Genomic DNA, 21,261 nt, shown 5'->3' with positions numbered 1-21,261 from the left:
TGAAGCATCCGTTCTCTGCTCCCTCTCCTGGCTTTTTATGCCCATTTAGGTAAACACAGGAAATTATAAGACAATTTCAGCCTTTGTGATAGTTCAGGATCAACAGAGCCACACCACAGCTTTAAAGGAAGGATTGCTTTCAGTCTTTGTTGTGCGCACAGATTCATTACAGATATAGCAACACATTTCTGTGAGGAAGATAATGAAGATAAATGAAATCTGGAAATGAAATCTCACTATTTAATGAGACAAAACTTATCATTTAGAATTTTGTCACACAGTGGCACAATCTGATCCATCTGTGTAGGAAGCAGCTGTTAGAAACAAGATGAGTTTTGTAATTTAGATCTTTTTCTTGTTTTTCCTTTTTTATTGTTTTGCTGCTGTAAGAACTACTGTGCTAAACCATCTGTGTGTGTAGGTGTGTCAAGGATGTAGAATTAAAATATTTTATTTGTGATAGGAATTCATGCTGGCAAATGGCTATGTAGTTCTCTATTACTATATAGAATACTAGTATTTCCATTGTTCATTGAATTAGTTGAAAATTATATGACTGACTTTAATGTTTCGAACAGTTCACGTGGCAGTTTTTCTAAAAATTAAAGAAAACAATTTAGTCATTGGTGGTTTTTTTATACTACAGCCCCAGTGAACAGTTTGAAGAAGCCAAACAACTTTTTGGAAGTAAGATCCAGAAATGTATTCAGTATTCCAGCTACCCTTTTGAAATTATAAGCAGTGTTTATTCATGTGGATGTACTTCTGATATCAGTGGGTTTATTTGTTAGTAAGCAGTACATAGAGGGAGAGAAAGATATAGTGTCAGACTCATTGCCTATGTGTGCAAAACTTTAAAAAACAGTACTTGGACTTGCAGTTCAATATAATGAGATAATAGTCTGATAGTATATACCAATCTGCATTACAGATGTATTCCCTTTGTATTCATAAAATATCTCAAGCAAAACTCATGGTGCTGTCACATTTGCATATGAATGCCCAAGATATTATTTTAGCTTGCATTTATTCCGATGTGTTAAATAACATATAATTATTTCTGTAGGGCATCTGGATGAGTGTTTTAGTTTGAATGAGGAGTGCATTTTTAAAGAAAATCTCTTGATCACCTCCACTTACTGTTATTTTCTTCCTGTGACAGCAGTCGCAGAGCACAAGAACTGGATCCCTTTGAGATGAAAATAACCTAAAAGAAAACAGTCTGGTAGTCTAAAATTCCTCATGTACACATTCTAGTAGGTAAATGGGCATTTCGTCCACACAGCCAGCCTAGAACTTGTACATATAAAACATCTCTAAGATATGTGTAGGGTCATGCAGACAATTGTGTCCTCAGCTGTGATCATTTCACTTTACAGCTATAATTCTGTAAGACCACACTACTTATGAATAACCTGTCTGCGCCTATGCTTTTCTCCAAGTACAATGAAAATAACAAATAGATCTTGTTTATCTTCCTTTTCCTATGACTTGTTAATGACTGACATCATGAGGCACTTGGTTTCCTGTAGTCTCATGATCCAGCCTGAATTTTCTGAATTCTCTGGTATGATTGCCTGATGCTGCCAAAACTGATGATATATTTCCATCAGACTTCAGTCTGAATCATCTCACCAGGTTTGTCTGCAAGTGTACAAACTAACCACTTAAAGATGGGATTTTTGGTGGGATCAGGTCTCTGAAAGGTAGCCAATGCTAGATCCTGGAGAAGTGAAGAGAAAGAAACTTGCAGAGGGACATAAAAGGTGGAATTGGCAGCTCTGCATTTCTGACAGATTAGATATAATGCTGAAACCGATACATTGCCTTCTGGTATCTGCTGTTAATAAAAACATAGATGCTCCTGTGGCTTTCCAGGTGAGTTTGTTAGTTCTCACAGTGACATTTTTCTGCCCAAGTGCACAGAGCTTCAGTAGTTGCTTATCATCTCAGAAGGACTTCTGCTGTGAACTTTGCTTGGCTATGAATGAGCATTCAGAAATTGTCCCGTTAAAACAAAACATTGGCAGTGAATTGATGTCCCATGGTCCAGATACATATGCATTACACCACCAAAGATAATTTAAATTGTTATTTACTGCAAATAATAGGTAAGTTTTGTAATCTTGTCAGGTTTCATTTCATAGTCTACACAAGTCAATAGGGCATCTGGTTTGGAAAATGTATTCTCTGTGATCCTTTCACATATCTAGCAGAACTGTTTATGCATGCAGTCATTACTCTTGTGTAGTTTGTGGAGTTTATTTAAAAGTAATATTTTCTTCCATACCAGTAGTTTTCCTTGTTAGAGAGAAATTAATCAGTTATTTTCTCATCTTTTCTGTTTTTATTATCAGCTATACTTAATATTTAAGGGAGCTTCAGAGTAACACTGCAGAAGACACACCAAAATTAGGAAAAAAAATGTGAAAGGTGAAAAGAACCTTTTCCTGAATCTAAAATCCAGAGTTTACAGTATTTATTTCTGACTTCATTATTTCAGTGCTCTAACAGAGAGAGAACCTCCTCCCATTTCTCAGCAAATTAATCCTTTTTACTGGGATTGTACAGGAATGGCCCTAAATTATTGAACAGATGCATATAGACTGGAAGGCAATTCCTTAGCTGCTAAACATAGTTCAGGAAAAATGCACAAGCCTATTTAGATAGGTCTTATTTGATGTGACCATCAAGTGAAGGTGACATTGCCTGAGCCAGCTGCCGTAAATAAAAGTTCCAGTTCTGAGAGATGTTTTCAGTGCACAACTTATAACTCTGTGAGTCATGAAGAGCAACCAGGGTGTATGTGTCCTGAGATAATAGGGCTGTCAGTCAGATGGAGGCAGAAGTCACTGCAATAAATATTTCCCTTCCTCTCCCAAACAGTCATAGGTAATGTGAGGTATACTTCATATACATTGTGGATCTTTTATAGGGGGGGACGTGGTCTTCTTTTTCACCTTTGCAGAGGAGGCATGGAAATTACCATAGTCCAAAAGACAAAATGATTGATAAGTGGTTAGCAAATAAGTGTAATTGCCACAGATAATACATACTATATTAATGGCATTTATACCATCTACATATATCACAAACTTGTTGAATTGTTTATGTTGGAAGGGACTTCTGGAGATCACCTAGTCCAACCCCCGTCCTCAAGCAGCATCAGCCAGAGCAGGTTGTCCAGGATCATGTCCAGTCATGTTTAGAATATTTGCCCACATGAAGACTCCACAACCTCTCTCCAAGTGTTTGTCCACTCTCATGGTGACAAAGTGTGGTCAGGTAGAGTTTCCTGTATTTTAAGCGGAGGTTTTATTCAGCACCTTCCTGGGGACTGAAGTGGGGATGACCAGCTCATAGTTCCCCAGGTACTTCCTCCTGCTCTTATGTTTGTGTACATATACGATAAAGGAATATATGTTTGTTTCAGAACTAAGGACATAACTATGGTTATAATAAACATAGTGATTTGCTTTAGTGAATAAGAGACAGTTGGTTAATCATGTATTACGCCATGAATTAATTTATTAACCCTCCATAACTCTCAAATGATTTGTAAATGTTTTTAACTAAATATGTGTCCATATATGTTAAAACTAATAAAATGTGATACTCCATAGCAGCTAGAGGGAAATAAAAGGTTAGAGAACTGTGCCAAAAGATCTAACCCATTCTGCTATTTACAGTGCTGGATTTAAGAATAGGATTCATAAACAGTATACGCATGCATACATTAATGAGCAAATAGCAATATGAATTTGAAAGGTATTAGCAAAGCATAGAAATGACATTTATGTGCACTTATGCAACATAAGTGCACTGAAGACCCACACATGACTTTTTATGAGAGCTCAAATGAGATGTATATAAATTGTCCATAAAGGAATACACTTCACCCCATGTATAACAAACACAGACGTGAACAAATATAACCATCTGTTGCAGACACTTTAGAACATCCATCATCGTATCCTCTAGGACCTGTTGGTCTAACAACTTTTTTCAAAACACATGCTATAACTTTACTAATGTGAAAAAGATAATTCCCTACACTCACTCTATTCAGAAGTGCATAAACAACTGCATTTTTAAAAGATATAATTATTCTGCGGTACGTGAAGGGAAATATGTTAATTTACTGATCTGGGTTCAGACTTGCTTTGAAAATAATTGGACTTCTTGCCATGAGCCCAGCTATGCTATTTTAACAAATAATCCAGTTAGAAGTTACAGTTTAATGCTGGATAATTTCAGTTTACTTGGGAAGCTGAGATTTTTGGAGCATTGCTTGTAATAAAAACTGATTCACAACTTGATTCACTTTTTAATAAGATTTTCTTCTTCGCAACTACAGTCAAAATGATTTGTAAAATGCTTATTATATAAATAGCCAATTATTTTAATAAGGTCCATTGGAAACTATAAGAATTGTTGCCCTGAAGACATGCTTCTACAGTGTAAAATTATGTGGTAAGTTACTTAATGGGATGAAAGTTTGCATGCCAGTATATGTTAAAAATAACTGAAAATGAGAGATCTACTACAATTTATATAAAAACTTTTCAAGTAATTATTCTTTTCAAACTAATAAGAAAGGTCCTCAGAATGTTATTCCAAATTTCTATTAGATTGCCTCAGCTGAAAATCCATTAAATATGCATTTAAACAGGTAAATAGAAAATCAACAAATACTGAGATAGTCCACTGTTGGAAGTGTGGCTCCATGGAGTAAACTGTAATACCTTTTCAGTGACTATAACTAAAAGCTAAAAATTCTGCAAGACAGTCAGTAAGCACCTATATGAATTCAGATTTCATTGTATCATCAGAACTATAGTGAGTTTTCTCATGTACTTTGTGGGAGTTTTTGAAATTCAGATTAAAAGTATTCCTCAAAATACACAAAAAAATATGAAAATAAAGCCACAAATATTGTTGTGAAAGCAACAATATGTGTAGTTACTGCAGTGAAGATTCCTGTAGAGTCCTCCTTTGTTTAGAATCTGCTCAATGTCCTTTGAAGTCAGAAGACACCTTTATACTCTCTCTAGACGCTCCCATTAGACTTTCATGAAATTCATTCTGTGATCTTGCCATTCTTTTACATAGTTTTCAATATTTTCTAAGAAAAACAATGGAAAACAACTTTTGGAGCGTAAAAACACTGAAATAATTAATATTTGTTCTCTTGCTAGAAAACCTGGACATTATAAGATGTGCATAGCACAAAAAAAATGTTAAAAGTGTGTATATTGAAGTAATGTATAAACTCTGCAGTGTTCATAGAGATTGTCCATGTAGGTTCCTAGCAACTCTTTCTTTTTTTTTTTTTTTTTTTCCTTCTGGTTTTAATTCAAAATGCTAAAAGAATAATAGTATTCTGCAAAATATTTTATTGGGTCTTTTTCTTGATATTTTTGCTATTATAATTTTTATAATTGGTTCTACAGTTTAATCTTAACATTCTGAAAAACAGTTAGTGGTATAGAGAAATTTATTTGTAAATTACTTGAAAAACTTTGAACTGAATTTTTGTTCAAGTGAGGGTTGCAGAGAGGAAATACCATTACAGAACATGAAAGCTAAGAATATGCTGTAGATAATACATGTGGTTTTAAATGTTATTTTATAGATAAATGCAGCAACTGATTCCCTGATACTATAACACCTTTACCTTGAACAGAGGTGTAAGTTACAGGTAGAAAACATGACAAATGAACTACTGGGAAACAAATTAGTCATTAACAAAATGCTGTTTTGTCAAAATTAGAGGTTTTACTTGCCATATCAAATGTAAGAAAAAAATGTAAGAAAACATCATTAAAAAAACTTCAAAATAATCTCTCATTTCAAGTATCTCAGACCTTGCATTTCTTTACAAATCAGTGTGAACTCAGAAGCATGTTGTTTATTGAAATTTTTCCTGAAACAAGTTGGCCTAAAATTACTGGAGAAATAACTACAAGGAGAAATAACACTTGATTTTTTCAAAACTAAGGGAAAAGGGTTTGGTTTTGGTTTTGTTTTGTTTTGTTTTTCTTTTTTTTCTTTTTTTTTTTTTTTTCTGAAAGGGCTTATTGTAGTGGCACAATTTAAAAAAAAAAAAAAAAAGTCATAAATTAGTCTAAAGAAACTCAAGATGACATAAAACTGCTTTGAAAGGCAAGCAAGTTATAGCCTGTTATATTAGGAAGGATGCTTAAGAGTCACTTTCTGACAGAACCCTTGATAGTAACAACTGAAGTCTTCCCAAAATTGTTTTGTTATGTGTTTAGATGTTAAGGTAATTGCTGGTTATGAGGGTATCTCTAGCTCTGACTGACAGTCTAGCCAAAAATTCTAATTTATTTGTATTTCACTGGCTTGCTTATTTGGAATGCCTCTTCTGGCTTCATAACACTACTTCAGTGACTCTCTTCTTAACAGAATAAACTATCTGACATGTTTGTCCTGAGTGGTTCGGGAAAAGGTCTAATACGCAGCTCTTTGTTGTATTATTCTGGAAGATATTTACCACATCATGTTGTACCGAATATCTGCAGAAGGAAAACTTTAAATAGAACAGTGAGAGTACGTAACATGATGTTTACCTTATAAAGACTGTGGAGCAAGAGGGTTGTACTTTTTCATCTCAAGTGTAAAGCTGTTTTCTACTCTTTTTGAAGATCAGATAATCAGGATATCTGAAAAGTGAATCTCTTCAGTATGACATTATAGTTGAAGTTTCCTGCAGGTTACTTGGCACACCATTTTTAGAGCCTTCTGTGCTCAGGAAACAAGCTTTGGAAAAGCAACTCAACCACTGAATTTTAACAGATGTCTGTCCTTTGTCAAACACACATTGAATATATCCAGATCAGATTTATATTAATTTCCCAAATTTCACAGGAATGTGCTCCAGTTCTTCTTAAATGTTTCACACCAGGTTTGTACCAGTAATGTATTAGTGCTCGTTTTTGTATAATCCTGGTTAAATCAAGGAACAGTTACAGCTGAAGATATAGCTTAGTTTTTTGTTTATACTAAATATAGCAAAAAACTTCAGAAACAGGTTAAAAACTTTATTAAACCTGTAATTAATAATAATAAAATTAATAATTATAATGATAATTATGTATCACTTTTGTATATTTTAACCAAAAACTGAAGATGATCTACCTGTGCTTGCAAATATTTGGTGTTCCTTTTTTATTCTGCTTCAATACAAATTTTTAATTTTGTTTAGCTTTTTAGAACAAAAATGTTGTCTTGATCTAGGAGAGGATGTCTTCATTTAGGAGACCTTTTGCAATTTAGGTTTGTTTTATTAAACCACAGGAATATGAGAAATAACATTTTCATTACTTTGGAAGGTGGCAAAGGGTAAATATTTTAACAAAAGTCTCCTACTCTTACAGAAGATGTGTCCTTCTATAGATGAATTGCTATAACCCTTGAAATTTTGTTATTTAACTGAGTAGCTCACTGTTAAGATAACCATATGATAATCTATTGATACTCTTGAGTCAGATTCTTTATGAAATAAAACTTTTCAGTGGGGCTTTACCATTGAATGTCTCATAAAAAATATGGTGCTCGAGCTAATTGGTACAAATCTGTAATAACAAACAAGAGTATATAATCTAACTGTAATGGCATTTGTTAGGAAAGAAATAATAAAAATTTGAACATCTCAAAGTTCATGTTTAAATAATAATAGATATTACAAAGTTCTGCAAGCGATATCATACACTTTGTGTAGCCCGAATGTTATACTGCTTATTTGTGTGTTTCAATCAGAATCACTAAAAATAAAGAAAAAAATACAGAGAAGACTTAAAAAAATGTACAAGAACCACCAAACAACTATAAAAAAAGCCTAGAGTAAGCTTCAGCTAAAAGACAGTTATTCCATACTACGTTTTTCTACTTTATGCCTTATCAGTTTCCAAATGTAAATGTATTTGATCACATTGTTAGTTATCAATAACTTTTATTTTGAAATAGAACTGGGTAGGTTAGTTTCTAATTTTTTTTTTTTGTTTCCTTTAAAAGAAAAAAAAAAAAGGGAGGTGTGTTGGGAGGGGGTCCTGTTTCTCAAATTGTCACTTGATCTTTATCCAGTGTGTGGTTTGGTTTTCATAGAAGATAGTTACGATACAGAGGTTATAACCAGTTAATCTTCTGTTCCTATCTGGTTTTTACACACACATTAACTTTATTATGGAAAAAAATATTTGTAGTATTAGTAAGTCATAAATGGACTTTGTCTAATCAATGCTTCTAACAAAGGCCAAGCTGACTTCCAGTATGGACACTTGAACCTAGATGTTGTGGCTGTGATGGACAAACCATTTTGTCAAGACAGAAGACTGATTAACAACATGACTTAGACTTGAGATGAGCAGACCAAGTGTGATCAGGAAGCCAAAATAAGTATGAAATCAAAGGAGAAGGAAAAAATGTGCCTGTCAGCAGGAGGAAACTTCATGAAGTCTGTACTGCGATAGGTAGTCCTGGAACTAAAACAAGGGTTCAGGTGGCAGGAACAAGAAATTTGGGCTGTGTAAAGAACAAGCAGGCAGGGGACAGGAACAAGGTACTGGTGAGCATTTGCAGCCAAAATGCAAGCTGAGGTGGCAAAAAACAACTGATGGAGCTTATCAGTCCCTTCATCACAAAAAGTCAAGTTTACAGCAAGTAGCTTGCTGAAGAACTCAATTTACTGAAAGCAATAGTTAAATTTTTGGTTATAACATTTACATCACTTATATACTAATTTCATGTAGGGTAATTTTTCAGAAAAATGCAGGTAGAGTCCAAAATGGGGATTATGCATTTTTAATTATATTATGTTTGCAAGTACAGTATTGGTTTTTATTCATGTTTTATTAAATACATAGAGGATTAAAAATATATATATAATCCAGCAAATAAAGAAAAAAAACCACAGAACTCTACCTCATGACGATTCTCCAAATCACCATGTAATATAGTGAAGTTTTTTCTTCCTCGCCCTGTTTCTGACAATGTGCTTCTGTTCCAGGGTCCATAATGACTGTGCCTCCAACAGAAGCGTAGCTAATAGCTTTGTAGTTATGGTTTATCTTAGAAGGTATGAAATGTAAATTTAGTCAGGATAAAAAGAAGCCTTAGCATAGCATTTACTTCCTAATCAAGTGTCTTAGCCCTTCAAGCAGTTATTCAAGGAACATTCTGCTTTCAGAAAGTAGTCAATGTTTGCTTGTTCTTGTAACACAACTGATTTCGGAATCCACCTCCAGTAGAGAAATCTTGGGGGAATAGCAATGAGATGGAAGGTGTTGGTTTCTTTGGGTTTGGATTTTTTGGTAGGTTTTATTTTATTTTTTCTGAGTTCTCCATTAGTGCACAGCTATCTGTGTTTCAGTTACTTCAATGCATAAGATTGCTATCTGAACTACACTTTTAATTAAATATTCTATATCTGTGTATTCAAATGAAATAATGCATACTAAATTCAATAATTCTGTAAAACTTACGCTTCTTTCTTCATCACAGTTCAGTTCATTATTTTTCCAACTAAAGGATAGATGGTGGATAGATGATGGCAGAGTGGTGCATGTGGTCTAGCTTGACTTCAGTAAAGCATTTGACACAGTCTCCCACCGCATCCTTGCTGCTCAAGTGAGGAAGTGTGGTTTGGATGCTGGGGTAGGGAGGTGGAGTGCGAACTGGCTGAAGGAAAGAAGCCTGAAAGTTGTGGTCAGTGGGGCAGAGTCCAGTTGGAGGCCTGTGTCTAGTGCAGTGCCTCAAGGGTCGATACTGGGCCCAGTACCATTCAATATATTCATCAATTACTTGGATGAGGGAATAGAGTGCACTGTCAGCAAGTTTGCTGATGACACCGAGCTGGGAGAGGTGGCTGACCTGCCAGAAGGCTGTGCTGCCATCCAGAGACCTGGACGGGCTGGAGAGTGGAGCAGGGAAAAATTTAATGAAATATAACAAGGGCAAGTGTAGAGTCTTGCATCTGGGCAGGAACAACCCCAGGTTCCAGTATAAGTTGGGGAATGACCTGTTGGAGAGCAGAGTAGGGGAAAGGGACCTGGGAGTCCCAAGGAACAGCAGCAGGGTGACCATGAGCCAGCTCTGTGCCCTTGTGGCCAGCAAGGCCAGTGGTACCTGGGATGGATTAGAAGGGGGTGGTTAGTAGGTTGGGAGAGGTTCTCCTGCCGCTCTACTCTGCCCTGGTGAGACCACATCTGGAATATTGTGTCCAGAGTTCTGGGCCACTCAGTTCGAGAAGGACAGGGAACTGCTGGAGAGAGTGCAGCGCAGAGTCACAAAGATGATTAAGGGAGTGGAGCATCTCCTGTGTGAGGAAAGGCTGAGAGAGGTGGGGCTCTTTAGCTTGGAGGAGACTGAAGGGGTGACCTCATTAATGTTTATAAATACGGAAGATGGAGCCAGGCTCTTCTCAGTGACAACCAATGATAGGAGAAGGGACAATGACTACAGACTGGAACACAAAATGTTCCACTTAAATTTGAGAAGAAACTTTTTCTCAGTGAGGGTAACAGAGCCTGGCCCAGGCTGCCCAGGGAGGTTGTGGAGTCTCCTACTCTGGAGACATTCAAAACCTGCCTGGACACCTTCGTGTGTAACCTCATCTGGATGTTCCTGCTCTGGCAGGGAGATTAGACTAGATAATCTTTTGAGGTCCCTTCCAATCCCTGACATTCTTTGATTTTATAAATGTTTGTTCTGGTATCAAACATTATGCTACAGTGAGCTAGTCTTCCCTCATTCATCAAATATGACATGTTTGTTTGAACTGATAAGACTAAAGGTTCTCAAAGTATTGGAAAAAAAATCCAAGTATCAAAGATAATAATAAAACCTTCCATCTTTCTGTACTGATAGTTGCTAATTTCTCCACAGGGACAGAATATGAGGATAGCTTTAAAATTATCTGATACTTAAGGTTCAGTCTATTTTCTACATCATCACATAGACAATATGAAATACACTGGAATTTTGTGCATTTTTTTCTACATATTTCGCTATGAATGGCAAATTAGAAAAAAAAAAAAAATCTTGAGGAGATATTATCTTTACACAGAAAAGCTTTTAAGAGAATAAATTGCTACCTTTATTTCACCAAGTAAGAGATAGTTCATGTGTTCACTCAATGTTTGTAGTTCACAGTGACCTTGATATTTTTTCCCACAAATGTGTTAGCCTGTATTACAATGACAAATAACCTGATGAAAGCGTAAGGTTAATGGGCTTTGCTTAAAAAGGCAAATAGGGACCTGAAAAATCTTGTTAAATTTTATATGTACATATAAATAATTTCATTTAGAATTAAGCAGGTCTGTTCTTTGGTAATTTCCCTTGGTAAGTTTTATTTCTCGCACACTAAGCTATTACTCTTCTTCTTCTTTAACAAACAGAAATTCAGCTGTGAGTTTTTATTAGTCCATTACATTATATCTTTATAGGCAACAAATAGTAAGACAAAAAGGATTAAAAAGAAGCTCAGAGATAATAACTGTCATCAATTTCAGTATAAAAATCTGATTTTTTTCTACTTCAAAGAACTGAAACTAGACTCCACATTTATCTGCAGGTCTGTCCTTGTATTTCTGTTTATACCAATGTGAAAATTATCACAGATTCACAGTCAGGTTGAGGGTAAAATAGACCTCTGTAGGTCATCTGGTCCACTCCTTTCTGCTCAAGCAGGGCCATGTAAAGCAGGTTGCCCATGGCTACATCAAAATGGTGTTTTAATATCTCCAAGGATGAAGGCTCCACAAACACCTTGGGAAACCTGCGCCACTGCCTAGTCACCCTCACAGTAAAAAAGTCCTTTCCGATGTTGAGACAGAAAGTCTTGTGTTTTGGTTTCTGTCCTTTGCCTGTTGTCCTTCCCACAACTGCAAAGAGCTTGACTCTGTCTTCTTTGAACCATCCCTTCAGGTATTTATATTTGTTGATGAGTTTCCTCCTGACTCTCCTCTTCTCAAAGCTAAATGTGCCAGCTCTGTCAAACTTTCCTCATGGGCAAGGTGGTTCAGTCCCTTAATTATTTTAATGGCCCCTTGTTGAACTCTCCTCAGTATGTCCATGTCCCTCTTATACTGGAGAGCCCAGAAATGGATGCAAAACTCTAGGTGTGGCCTCACAAGTGCTGAGTACTGGGGAAGAATCACCTCCGTCAACCTGCTGGAAGTGTTCTGCCTAATGCAGTGCAGGAAGCTGTTGGCATTCTTTGCCTTGAGAGTGCATTGGTGCCTCATGGACAACTTGTTGTCCAACAGGATCCCCTGGTCCTTTTTGACCAGCCTGCTCTCCAGCTGGTCAGTTCGACATGTACTGGTGCCTTTCCTCAAGGTCAGAGGCAAGACTTTGCACTTGCCCTTCTTGATCTTCATGAGGTCACTGTTCAGCCCATTGCTACAGCCTGTATATGTAAAACATCAAATTAAAAGTAGAAAAATTAGATGCTCAACTACCAGAAATCAAGAAGCTTTGTTGACAGAGCTGAATTCTACTTCTTCTGCACAGGCCTTATTGCATTGAGTTTAGACACCTGTGTAGCATCTTGGGTTTGTATAGCCCAGTGCAAAGTGGGTTTGCATTTTGGGGACAAAAGCAGATTTAACGAAACAGGAGTATTACTTCAATTCAGAGGGCATTTTGCCCACTAAATAATGCAACTAGTTTGCGTCAGTGAAGTGTCTTGTCATTTGAACTTATTTCTCTGCTATGCATGTGTGCGCTTTATTGGCAATGGTATCCAAAGTTCACACACACTTAATCAACAGTGGGTGAAGTAAAATTATAGAACAAGCTAAAGACTGCTTTTCTGTTTGTGGTTTATAGTGTCTAACACAATAGGACTTCAAGTCTGAGTGAAAAAGAGCTTACCATCTTTTAAATATTTAACTGTATGCATCAATGCAGCCTTTTGAGACAATAATGTGTAAAATCCATATAACATTTCTACTCCATACAGAGTAAATGTAAATTCAGGAATGGAGAATTTCGATTATGAGATATCCTTATCCTTAATCTGCCTATTTGTGATGACTGAAAAATACTATATTGCATTTGAGAGAATGAATCTGATATTACACTTGAAGGTTACTACTCTGGAAAACACAGGGGAGAATTATTCTTGCAGTGTTTGACACAATATGCTGGAAAAGGGAAACTCAAAGGAAAATTACCACCTTTTCTGTCTTTTGAATTTAATAAAATTTACAAGCTTCTAGATCAAGCGATTAGTTTCAATTTGCCCACTAATAATGCACAGAAAGGAAATTTTTTAGAGAGTTGAACAAGCTTGTCAATTAGATGTTTAATGAATTAAGAAGAACTGAGAGACATTCTTACTTGGCACCTGTTGATAAAGAAGTAACTTTATTTCTTGAAATTGCAAGGATCACTAATGAGTAGCGTGTTAGAACTAATTGAATTTGTTTATTGAAGGCCAAACTGTAGTCTAGTTGGTGTATCCGAAACTGTGGCCCTGATGTCCTCTGGAAGGCAGAGTGAAAATCCCTGAGCAAAACTTAAAATCCTGTTTTATGACAGTACGTAGTAAAACTTCAGTAGGTGTATGAAAGTAGCTAAAATTTATATGAGATTGCTTTGTTTTTTTTCCTACAGCATGCCCTGTTTAATCACATCCTTTACTGACCATGTTTGCTGGGCAAAAGAATGTATATCTTCTAATGTCAATTGTACAAGTATGTTGTGTTTTAGTGCTTTAAAATGTGCTTATTAGAGAATCACAGAATTATTAGGGTAGGAAGGGACCTCTGGAGATCATCTGGTCTAACCCACCTGCTAAAGCAGGTATACCAAGAATAGATTGCACAGTAATGTGTCCAGGCAGGTTTGAGTGTCTCCAGAGAAAGAGACTCCACAACCTATCTGGGAAGCCTGTTCCAGTGTTCTGTCACCCTCAAAGTAAAGAAGTTTCTCCTCGTATTCAGATGGAACCTTCCGTGTTTCAGTTTGTGTCCATTGCCCCTCATCCTGTTGTCGGGCACCACTGAGTTTGGTCCATCCTTTTGACACCCGTCCTGGAGATATTTATAAACATTGATGAGATCCCCTCTCAGCTTCTCTTCTCCAGGCTGAACAGACCCAGCTCTCTCAGTCTCCTAAGAAAGATGCTCCAGGCACCTAATCATCCTCATAGCTCTCCCATGGAATCCTCCGGTAATTCCTTGGCCTTCTTAAGCTGAAGAGCCCAGATCTGGATGCAGTACGCCAGATGTGGCCTCACCAGGGCAGAGAAGAGGGGGAGGACAAACTCCTCCAACCTGCTGGTCACACTCTTCTTAATGCACCCAGGATACTATTGGCCTTCTTGGCCACAAGGGCATACTGTTGACTCATGATCAACCTGTTGTTGACAAGAACTCCTAAGTCCTTCTCTGAAGACCTGCTTTCCAGCAGGTTTGCCCCAACCTGTAGTGGTGCCTGGGGTTATTCCTTCCCAGGTGTAGGACTCTACACTTGCCCTTTTTATTGCTTTCACAACTGTTACTTTTACAATTTCTCTTTGCTGATCCTGACATTACCTTGTGTACTTCCTGCAGATGTTAATGAATGTGAAGCTGAACCCTGCAAGAATGGTGGAATCTGCACGGACCTTGTTGCCAACTATTCTTGTGAATGTCCAGGTGAATTTATGGGAAGAAACTGCCAGCAGAGTAAGTATTGCATGTCTTTATGTCTAACTTTTAATAAAATAAATCAATATTTTCTTATATAGAAATGACTATAGAAATATTTCTCTAGTCTACAAATACATAATGCTTAAAATATCCATCTTATTCTTTTCAAAATGGAGGAAATTTAAGACAACAAATCTGTTATGCATTCACATAAAGCATCTGATGGTGGAAACATTTGAAAAATGCAAAATTAGTATCCAAGAGTCAAACAAGGAGTAAATAGCGTAAAACAGAAAAATACAAAACCTGATTTAGGCTAGGGATTCATCTTGCCTAGTATCTTGTATTCGCACTAATTATTAGCAGATATTAACAAGTGGAGGAGTAGGGCAAAAATATATGTTACTTTCCCTGACACATCTCTAGGCTTTGAAAGTGGGAATACTGTTTTTCAGAGAAGTCATTGGTGGAGTTCCTCCAGAATCTGTCTTGGGAACGATATTGCATGATTTTACTGGTAACATTGACTGTGAATGCACTATAAAGGTCTGACTCCTAAAGCTATAACTACAGAAGAGGTCTTCACATATGAAAGGCTAGGTAATCTTAAAGACTAAAATATCAAAAATTGAATAAATGGGTATAGTACAAAATGCAGTATACCTGAACAGTTAATAAATGTTAGAGGCTCATGGTAGAGAAGAAAGCCTGTGTGCTTAAGTAAGACAAAGAATGTTAATTTGATGGTGTTGTGGAAAAGCTAATATAGTCTCAAGGTATGTCAAGCCTGGTACCTTATGCAGAAAATTGAAAGCATTTGTGTATTAGCATTTGTAGTATTATATATGGCATTCAAGATATCTGAAATACTGGAGTCATCCACATTCAAGAAAGTAAATTTGTAGTTCAGGGAAGATCTGCTATGTGGAGCAGGGAAAAAAAAAATACATTGCAAACTGAATACTCTGTAAATGAAACCATAACAAAGTTGAAGAATATGAATCATCTTTCTGTGTTCTATTGTGGATACATGTGGGAGAAGGGAGGAAAAAAACATGATGGACCAATAATCACAAATGACAAGCTCGGAATTTTTTCAAGTAACCTCACTGAATTCCCAGATTTATATATGCAACAGGCAAAAGATTTGAGGTATCCAATGCAAGGTGTATATAATTCTAAAAAGAAATCAAAGTTTAAGATTTGTTTTGAGAAATTTTACAATCCTATATGGCTGCCTTAAAAAACTTGTGAAAAATGAACATCTATTAAAGTTTGCTGTACAAATTGCTGGTGAAGCACTTCATGTAGGTTATAAGATACAATTAAATTACCATTTGCAATTCTACCAGGAATCTCATCCATCTCTTCAGAGTTAATCCTTTTTGGTTTTTTGGCTGCATCATGAACATTGCTCAGATTATAGAACACATAAGACAAATCTCCTGTTTTGCTAGAGATGGGGTAGTCAGAGCTATGACTTGAAGCTATCATTGCATTTTCCAGATCATTATGTGTTATTTAATATTTCTTTTATTTTTATAAATGTATATGTAACCACGTGTAAATATACTTTTTATGTGTAACATACTTTGTCTGGGTAGGGACCTGCATATGGAAGTATCACCAATCTCTTGTGTGTGGGACAGTACCAGCGAGGAGTGTGAAATTGGATGTGTTTTGAGGACTTAAGAGAAAAGTAATAGTTTACTTAAATCAGTAATTAGAAAAGGCTACGCAATGTAAATATTTTAACACTTCCATTATACCACTCTCTATATTCATGTCATTCAGCTAAGTGTATGAAGAGTTATCAATAATTAACAGATGATTAAGGATGGGAATAATGCTTGTAGTGACTGTAGTCACTGAACTACCCCTGTTCAGGAAAGTCAACACATTCTTCTGGTACTATGGCACAGTTCACAAACTTTTAGCATTCATCTACTTTTGATCTATCTTCAGTACAGCTGGCATTAAAATGGTAACTTTTTATACCACCAATATAATTGTGTGCTATACCAGCTCCTATAGCTGTGCTTGTAAATATGCACTTTTTTTATGAGAAGTTTAGTATGCCATCATACCTAATTATGTAATTACAAGTAGTAATTACGTATTCTAATTACACCATTAGAGACTAACACATATTTACAGTAATCACATAATTAAATACTGTTATACTAATTATGTAAATTACTGATTGCTGTCTCTGAATTAGCTCACAAAGCTCAAAGATTGCTAATCCACATCACATAATAACCTAGATTGAGAATAAAAAGAGAAAAAATATATCATGGAGTCTACTGTCATTGCAAGCTTATTCTCCAGTATGCATTTTCTAGTAGTATATCTAGTTGCAATATCCCAAATATCAGTGCTCTGTGCTGGTCATTTGTCGTGTTACTCATCCACTTGGCACAGTTTGTCAGACTGTTTTTCCTAATGCCCCAAGTAGGTTTTCTTTTTTTTCTTTTTTTAATTCTAGTATTTCATTCCACCAAAATTAATTTATCTTAGGTAATTTACTAAGTAATTCCTTTCCATTTTACCTCGTGTGTAGCATTGTCCAGATGTGAAACAGCTGTTGTATTACAGACGGGTCCTGTAAGACTTGTGGGACACCCACCCCAAATCCTTCTGAATAGTCTCAAGAGTCTCTGCTACTGATTAGTGCAGTTGAAGCAAGAGGTGAAGGCTTGTCTGGAACTGAGTATTAAAATAGCACTAAAATGCCTTATGAGTTTGGAAACATGTTTTGACTGCTTTGGCCATCTTCTGAGCCTCCTTCTGGCATGGATGGTGTTTGGAGTTGCTTTCTAAGGGCTCAACTGTGAAATAAAGTAATCAGAAAACCTGGACGTGATCTTGTGGCCAGTTGATGTGCTTCACACACACCTCAACAATGCTTCTGCTCTTTTGGGGCCTTTTGTTTTATCTACATATTCTTCTCATTTTGAAGCACTGACCTGATCTCTTTTTTTTGTTTGTTTATTTGTTTGTTTTTGGTTTTGTTTTGTTTTGGTTTTTTTCTGTTCTGGAGAGAGTTATATTCAGTCTTCTTCTTTCTTATTAGCTCCTGATACCTTTAGCCATTCAGGCGTAAATTATATTTAAACCAGCTGCTTCTCCTTGCCGGAAAGCACAGGATGAGGTGAAGTCAAAATAATGTGTAGTACAAGCAGACTGAGGGCTTCAAAACATTTAAATATTCTGGAATAAGCTTAGCAACCTGTTAAGAGATTCTTCACTGAGCATATGGTATTTACAAAATTTGCCTGCAGATGTTTAGTAAACACAGAATAGAAAGAGAGCACCTTTTCCCATGCTCTGAAAGCAAAAGCTAAATTACATTAATTTCTTATTACTTTCCAGATTTCTTAAGGCCTCAACATTTACTTGATGCAGCTGCATTTCCTTTTGCTCTTGCACTCAACCTATTTCTTGCTTCTGTGCTGAATTCAAGCTATCAATTATGATTACCTCCTTTAAGTTTTCCTTAGTCTTGGAGTCTCTATAAATAAGTACTGCTCCCAAGATATATTCTCCTGGGCTTGAGCATTTTAGTTTCTGGATCACAAAAATTTTCTTGCAGGCAACAGGGAGCTACTTTCATCAGTGTCAGACTGTTTGCATTATTCAGGATGAATCCATATTGTTAAAACCTCCCATCAGCAATGTGGATTGTGAATTGCAATAATTTGTGAATTCCACAGGTAATTTTTGATCACCGTTTGTTTTTTCTTATCCTTCAGTCTAGCAGATGGTACCACACAGTGGACATGTTACAATTTCACCATTGTACATTTTGGAGCTGCATTTTGCTGATTGTCAAGAGTTGCTGCCATTAAAGCATATGGCAATTTTTCTCATCCTTTTTCTTTAAAGCTAGAGATCAAATTAGTCACTGTAAATATTTTTTTACATATACTATGGCCCCTTCACCTCCTTTTCTGCATATTTCACGTGCCCATATGTAGGAGGACTACATTCAGAGCAAGTGCACCAATATGGTTTGTCTAGCATGTCAGAAATACCGCTAAGCAGTGTACGTTCACATTATTTTCATTTGTTTCCTGTGCTTTATGTTTTAGTACGCTAATGTTTTTGTGCTGTACATGGTCATCTTCTGCCTTCCTCTCTGTGGAAATCAAAGTGGCATTTTTTTATTTAAATAAAAATCCCATTCTTTCAATGTCATTTTTATTTTAAAATTATCTAAAAATCTGACAGGTCTAGACATAAAGAGAATATCAAGACATCTGCTTACACGAAACCTTGTACTCCCAGGCTGGATAGTGTCATCCTAAGCATTCTGAAACACTGTGATTTTAGAATTTCCTTTCTTTTAAAATTGTTCCCAGGAATACAGTACACCTGCAACTTACACAATTTGTAGCACAGGAGAAATAACTGGTTTCACCGTATTTTTGGAAGAGACTATATTACATCTTTTGGTGTCTTCTGTATTTCACTTGTGTGTTTCCAAGGCAGTGTCCTCAGCTGTTGCACTTTTTGGCTTCAGTTTCTTGTCTTTTGAAATCCTCCGCTTGATGCTCACAGGCTTCGATGAGTCTCGGATGTCTCTGTCTTCCACAGCTCAGCAGGGTTCAGGCTTCTGAAAGACTCCATGCTTAGGTTCAGAAAAACACTACACAAAACAAACATCACAGGACAACCGCACAAGTAGCGTTCAGGCACAACAAAAGAGATAAAAGCTATGTTTCAGGGTGAAGCATAACATCTGGCTAAAATTTATTTTCCAAGAAGTCTGTCTCTTCAAAATATGGATAGGAATCAGAACTTAACCATTTAATTAATTTAATAACCTGGTAACAGGCTTTCTGGTAAATTTATCTTATGAAAATACCCTGTTAAAATTAAACTGTTAAGCATTGGACTGTTGTTGGATGGTAAACGTGATCCCACTAAAAGAACATCTCATTTCCAGGTTGCCTGCTAGTGAACTTAGTTTTCAGGGCATGAGATTTTTATAAGCAGGGCCAGTTGGCAATATGGTTTGGCTTAACGCTTGTAGTGAGCGACTGTGAAACACTTTCCTTGACAGGAATCAACATGGACTTGAGTTTCCTAAATCACTGATTACCATTAAATTCTCCTTGAATGAGATTTAGGAGAATCAAACTTTCCCTATAGCTCAAAAAATCAGTTTGACAAATTCTGTGACTAATTCAATACAAAGTTTGGTTTCAAGTATATCCTTGATTGTTTTGAATATATGACAGTTTTATGATCGCAGATACTGGTGTTATGTAAAATATAGCAAATTCCTGTAAAACAAAACTGGCCATATTGATTCTTCTTGTGTGTTCTTGGAATTGCTCTGTAGTTAAAAATGTAAATGATTTATGTTGACATCTACCAACCTTTCATTTTTATTTAGTTGATGCATGTTTTCCACTTTCATTAGGAAAAACAATGAACTATAGAAAGAAATGTAGTTTCCAGAACTACAGACTCCAGGATTTAAATTAAGTACAGTATAATCATCTGCAAAAAAGAAGATATGCGTTCATTGGTACAAAAATAATTTTCTTTTTTATATGGGAGTTTCTGTTCCATTTGCATTCATTTTGCCAGTATGTACTGGAAATTCTGTTAAGGCACATGGCAAACTTGCAAGATTTCCAGACGACCTGTAGAGTATGACCTTAAATTGCATCAGGACAGGTTTTGTGTTGTTCTCTTTCCACTTTATTAAATAGTTAAGCTCTTGTAATTGCATTCAGTTTCCAGAAATATCCAAATAAAATTTCTGGTTTTGTCAAGGAATTGGAACAAAAATCCCCTACCCCTGTTTTTCAATGCATCATACTGTAAAGTAGCAATTCCTTGAAAACCGACACATTCCAGCTATGTTATTGCATGAAGGAGCCTTGCTTTAGCACTTCTTTGCCCATCTTGCTGTTTTTATGTCTGCTCGTTCTGGTCTGCTATTTTACTTGTTTGCCTTGTCCTGGCGAAAACTCATAGGGCAATAAAAAAGGTAATTAATTAACCAGATCAGTTGTTTGATCCAGTGAACTTCACAGCCACACAAATGCTGGGCTGGTACAAAGGAATGGCAGGGGACACAGCCTGGGCATAAAATCAAGACTTAACACCAGTTAAAAATTTTAATCAAGCCACAGTCTAATCAAGAGAGCAGAAACCATCCCTTAACTCATGTTCAAGGCAAAGATAAAAATATATTTTAATTTTTGTTATATTTCTTGTTTGTTTCTCTTCAAAGGTCATAAAATTTAAAAGCTAAATTTCTCAGCTCATATGCCAAGGATAGAACAAACAAAAATACAGTAAATATGTGCATTCCTGTTTGTCGTTATTTAGATGACAAGTTCAGGACTTGCATGGAAAAAATAAGGGTATTTTATAGTTCTTTGTATAAGTGCATATGTGTAGGTATATGTGTACACAAGTATTACCCTCAGAGAAAATAATTCACTTTTTTAATGTACTCAGGATAGTCAACTTATTGATATAGTGTCCTTGCTGGTTTAAGGAATAATGTGTGGTTAATCTCAAACAAAATGAAGAGTAGAAAAAGCTTTGTACCTAAAAGAAAAATATCAATTTA

General features: G+C 36.1%; 1 protein-coding gene across 3 annotated transcripts in view; it reads left to right on the top strand.

Moving 5' to 3' along the window:
* EDIL3 (EGF like repeats and discoidin domains 3) overlaps positions 1–21,261 on the top strand; it is a 254,738-nt gene that overhangs the window by 139,149 nt on the left and 94,328 nt on the right. For all 3 annotated transcript variants that reach the window (XM_065046489.1, XM_065046490.1, XM_065046488.1), the window contains one exon: positions 14,586–14,699. In XM_065046489.1, coding sequence (XP_064902561.1) covers positions 14,586–14,699 — 114 coding nt within the window. The remainder of the gene's footprint in view (positions 1–14,585; positions 14,700–21,261) is intronic.

Source organism: Columba livia, chromosome Z, assembly GCF_036013475.1.
Source record: "Columba livia isolate bColLiv1 breed racing homer chromosome Z, bColLiv1.pat.W.v2, whole genome shotgun sequence".
Classification (NCBI taxonomy): domain Eukaryota; kingdom Metazoa; phylum Chordata; class Aves; order Columbiformes; family Columbidae; genus Columba; species Columba livia.
The sequence above is the reverse complement of the archived record's forward strand: the minus strand, read 5'-3'. Positions and strand labels throughout refer to the sequence as shown.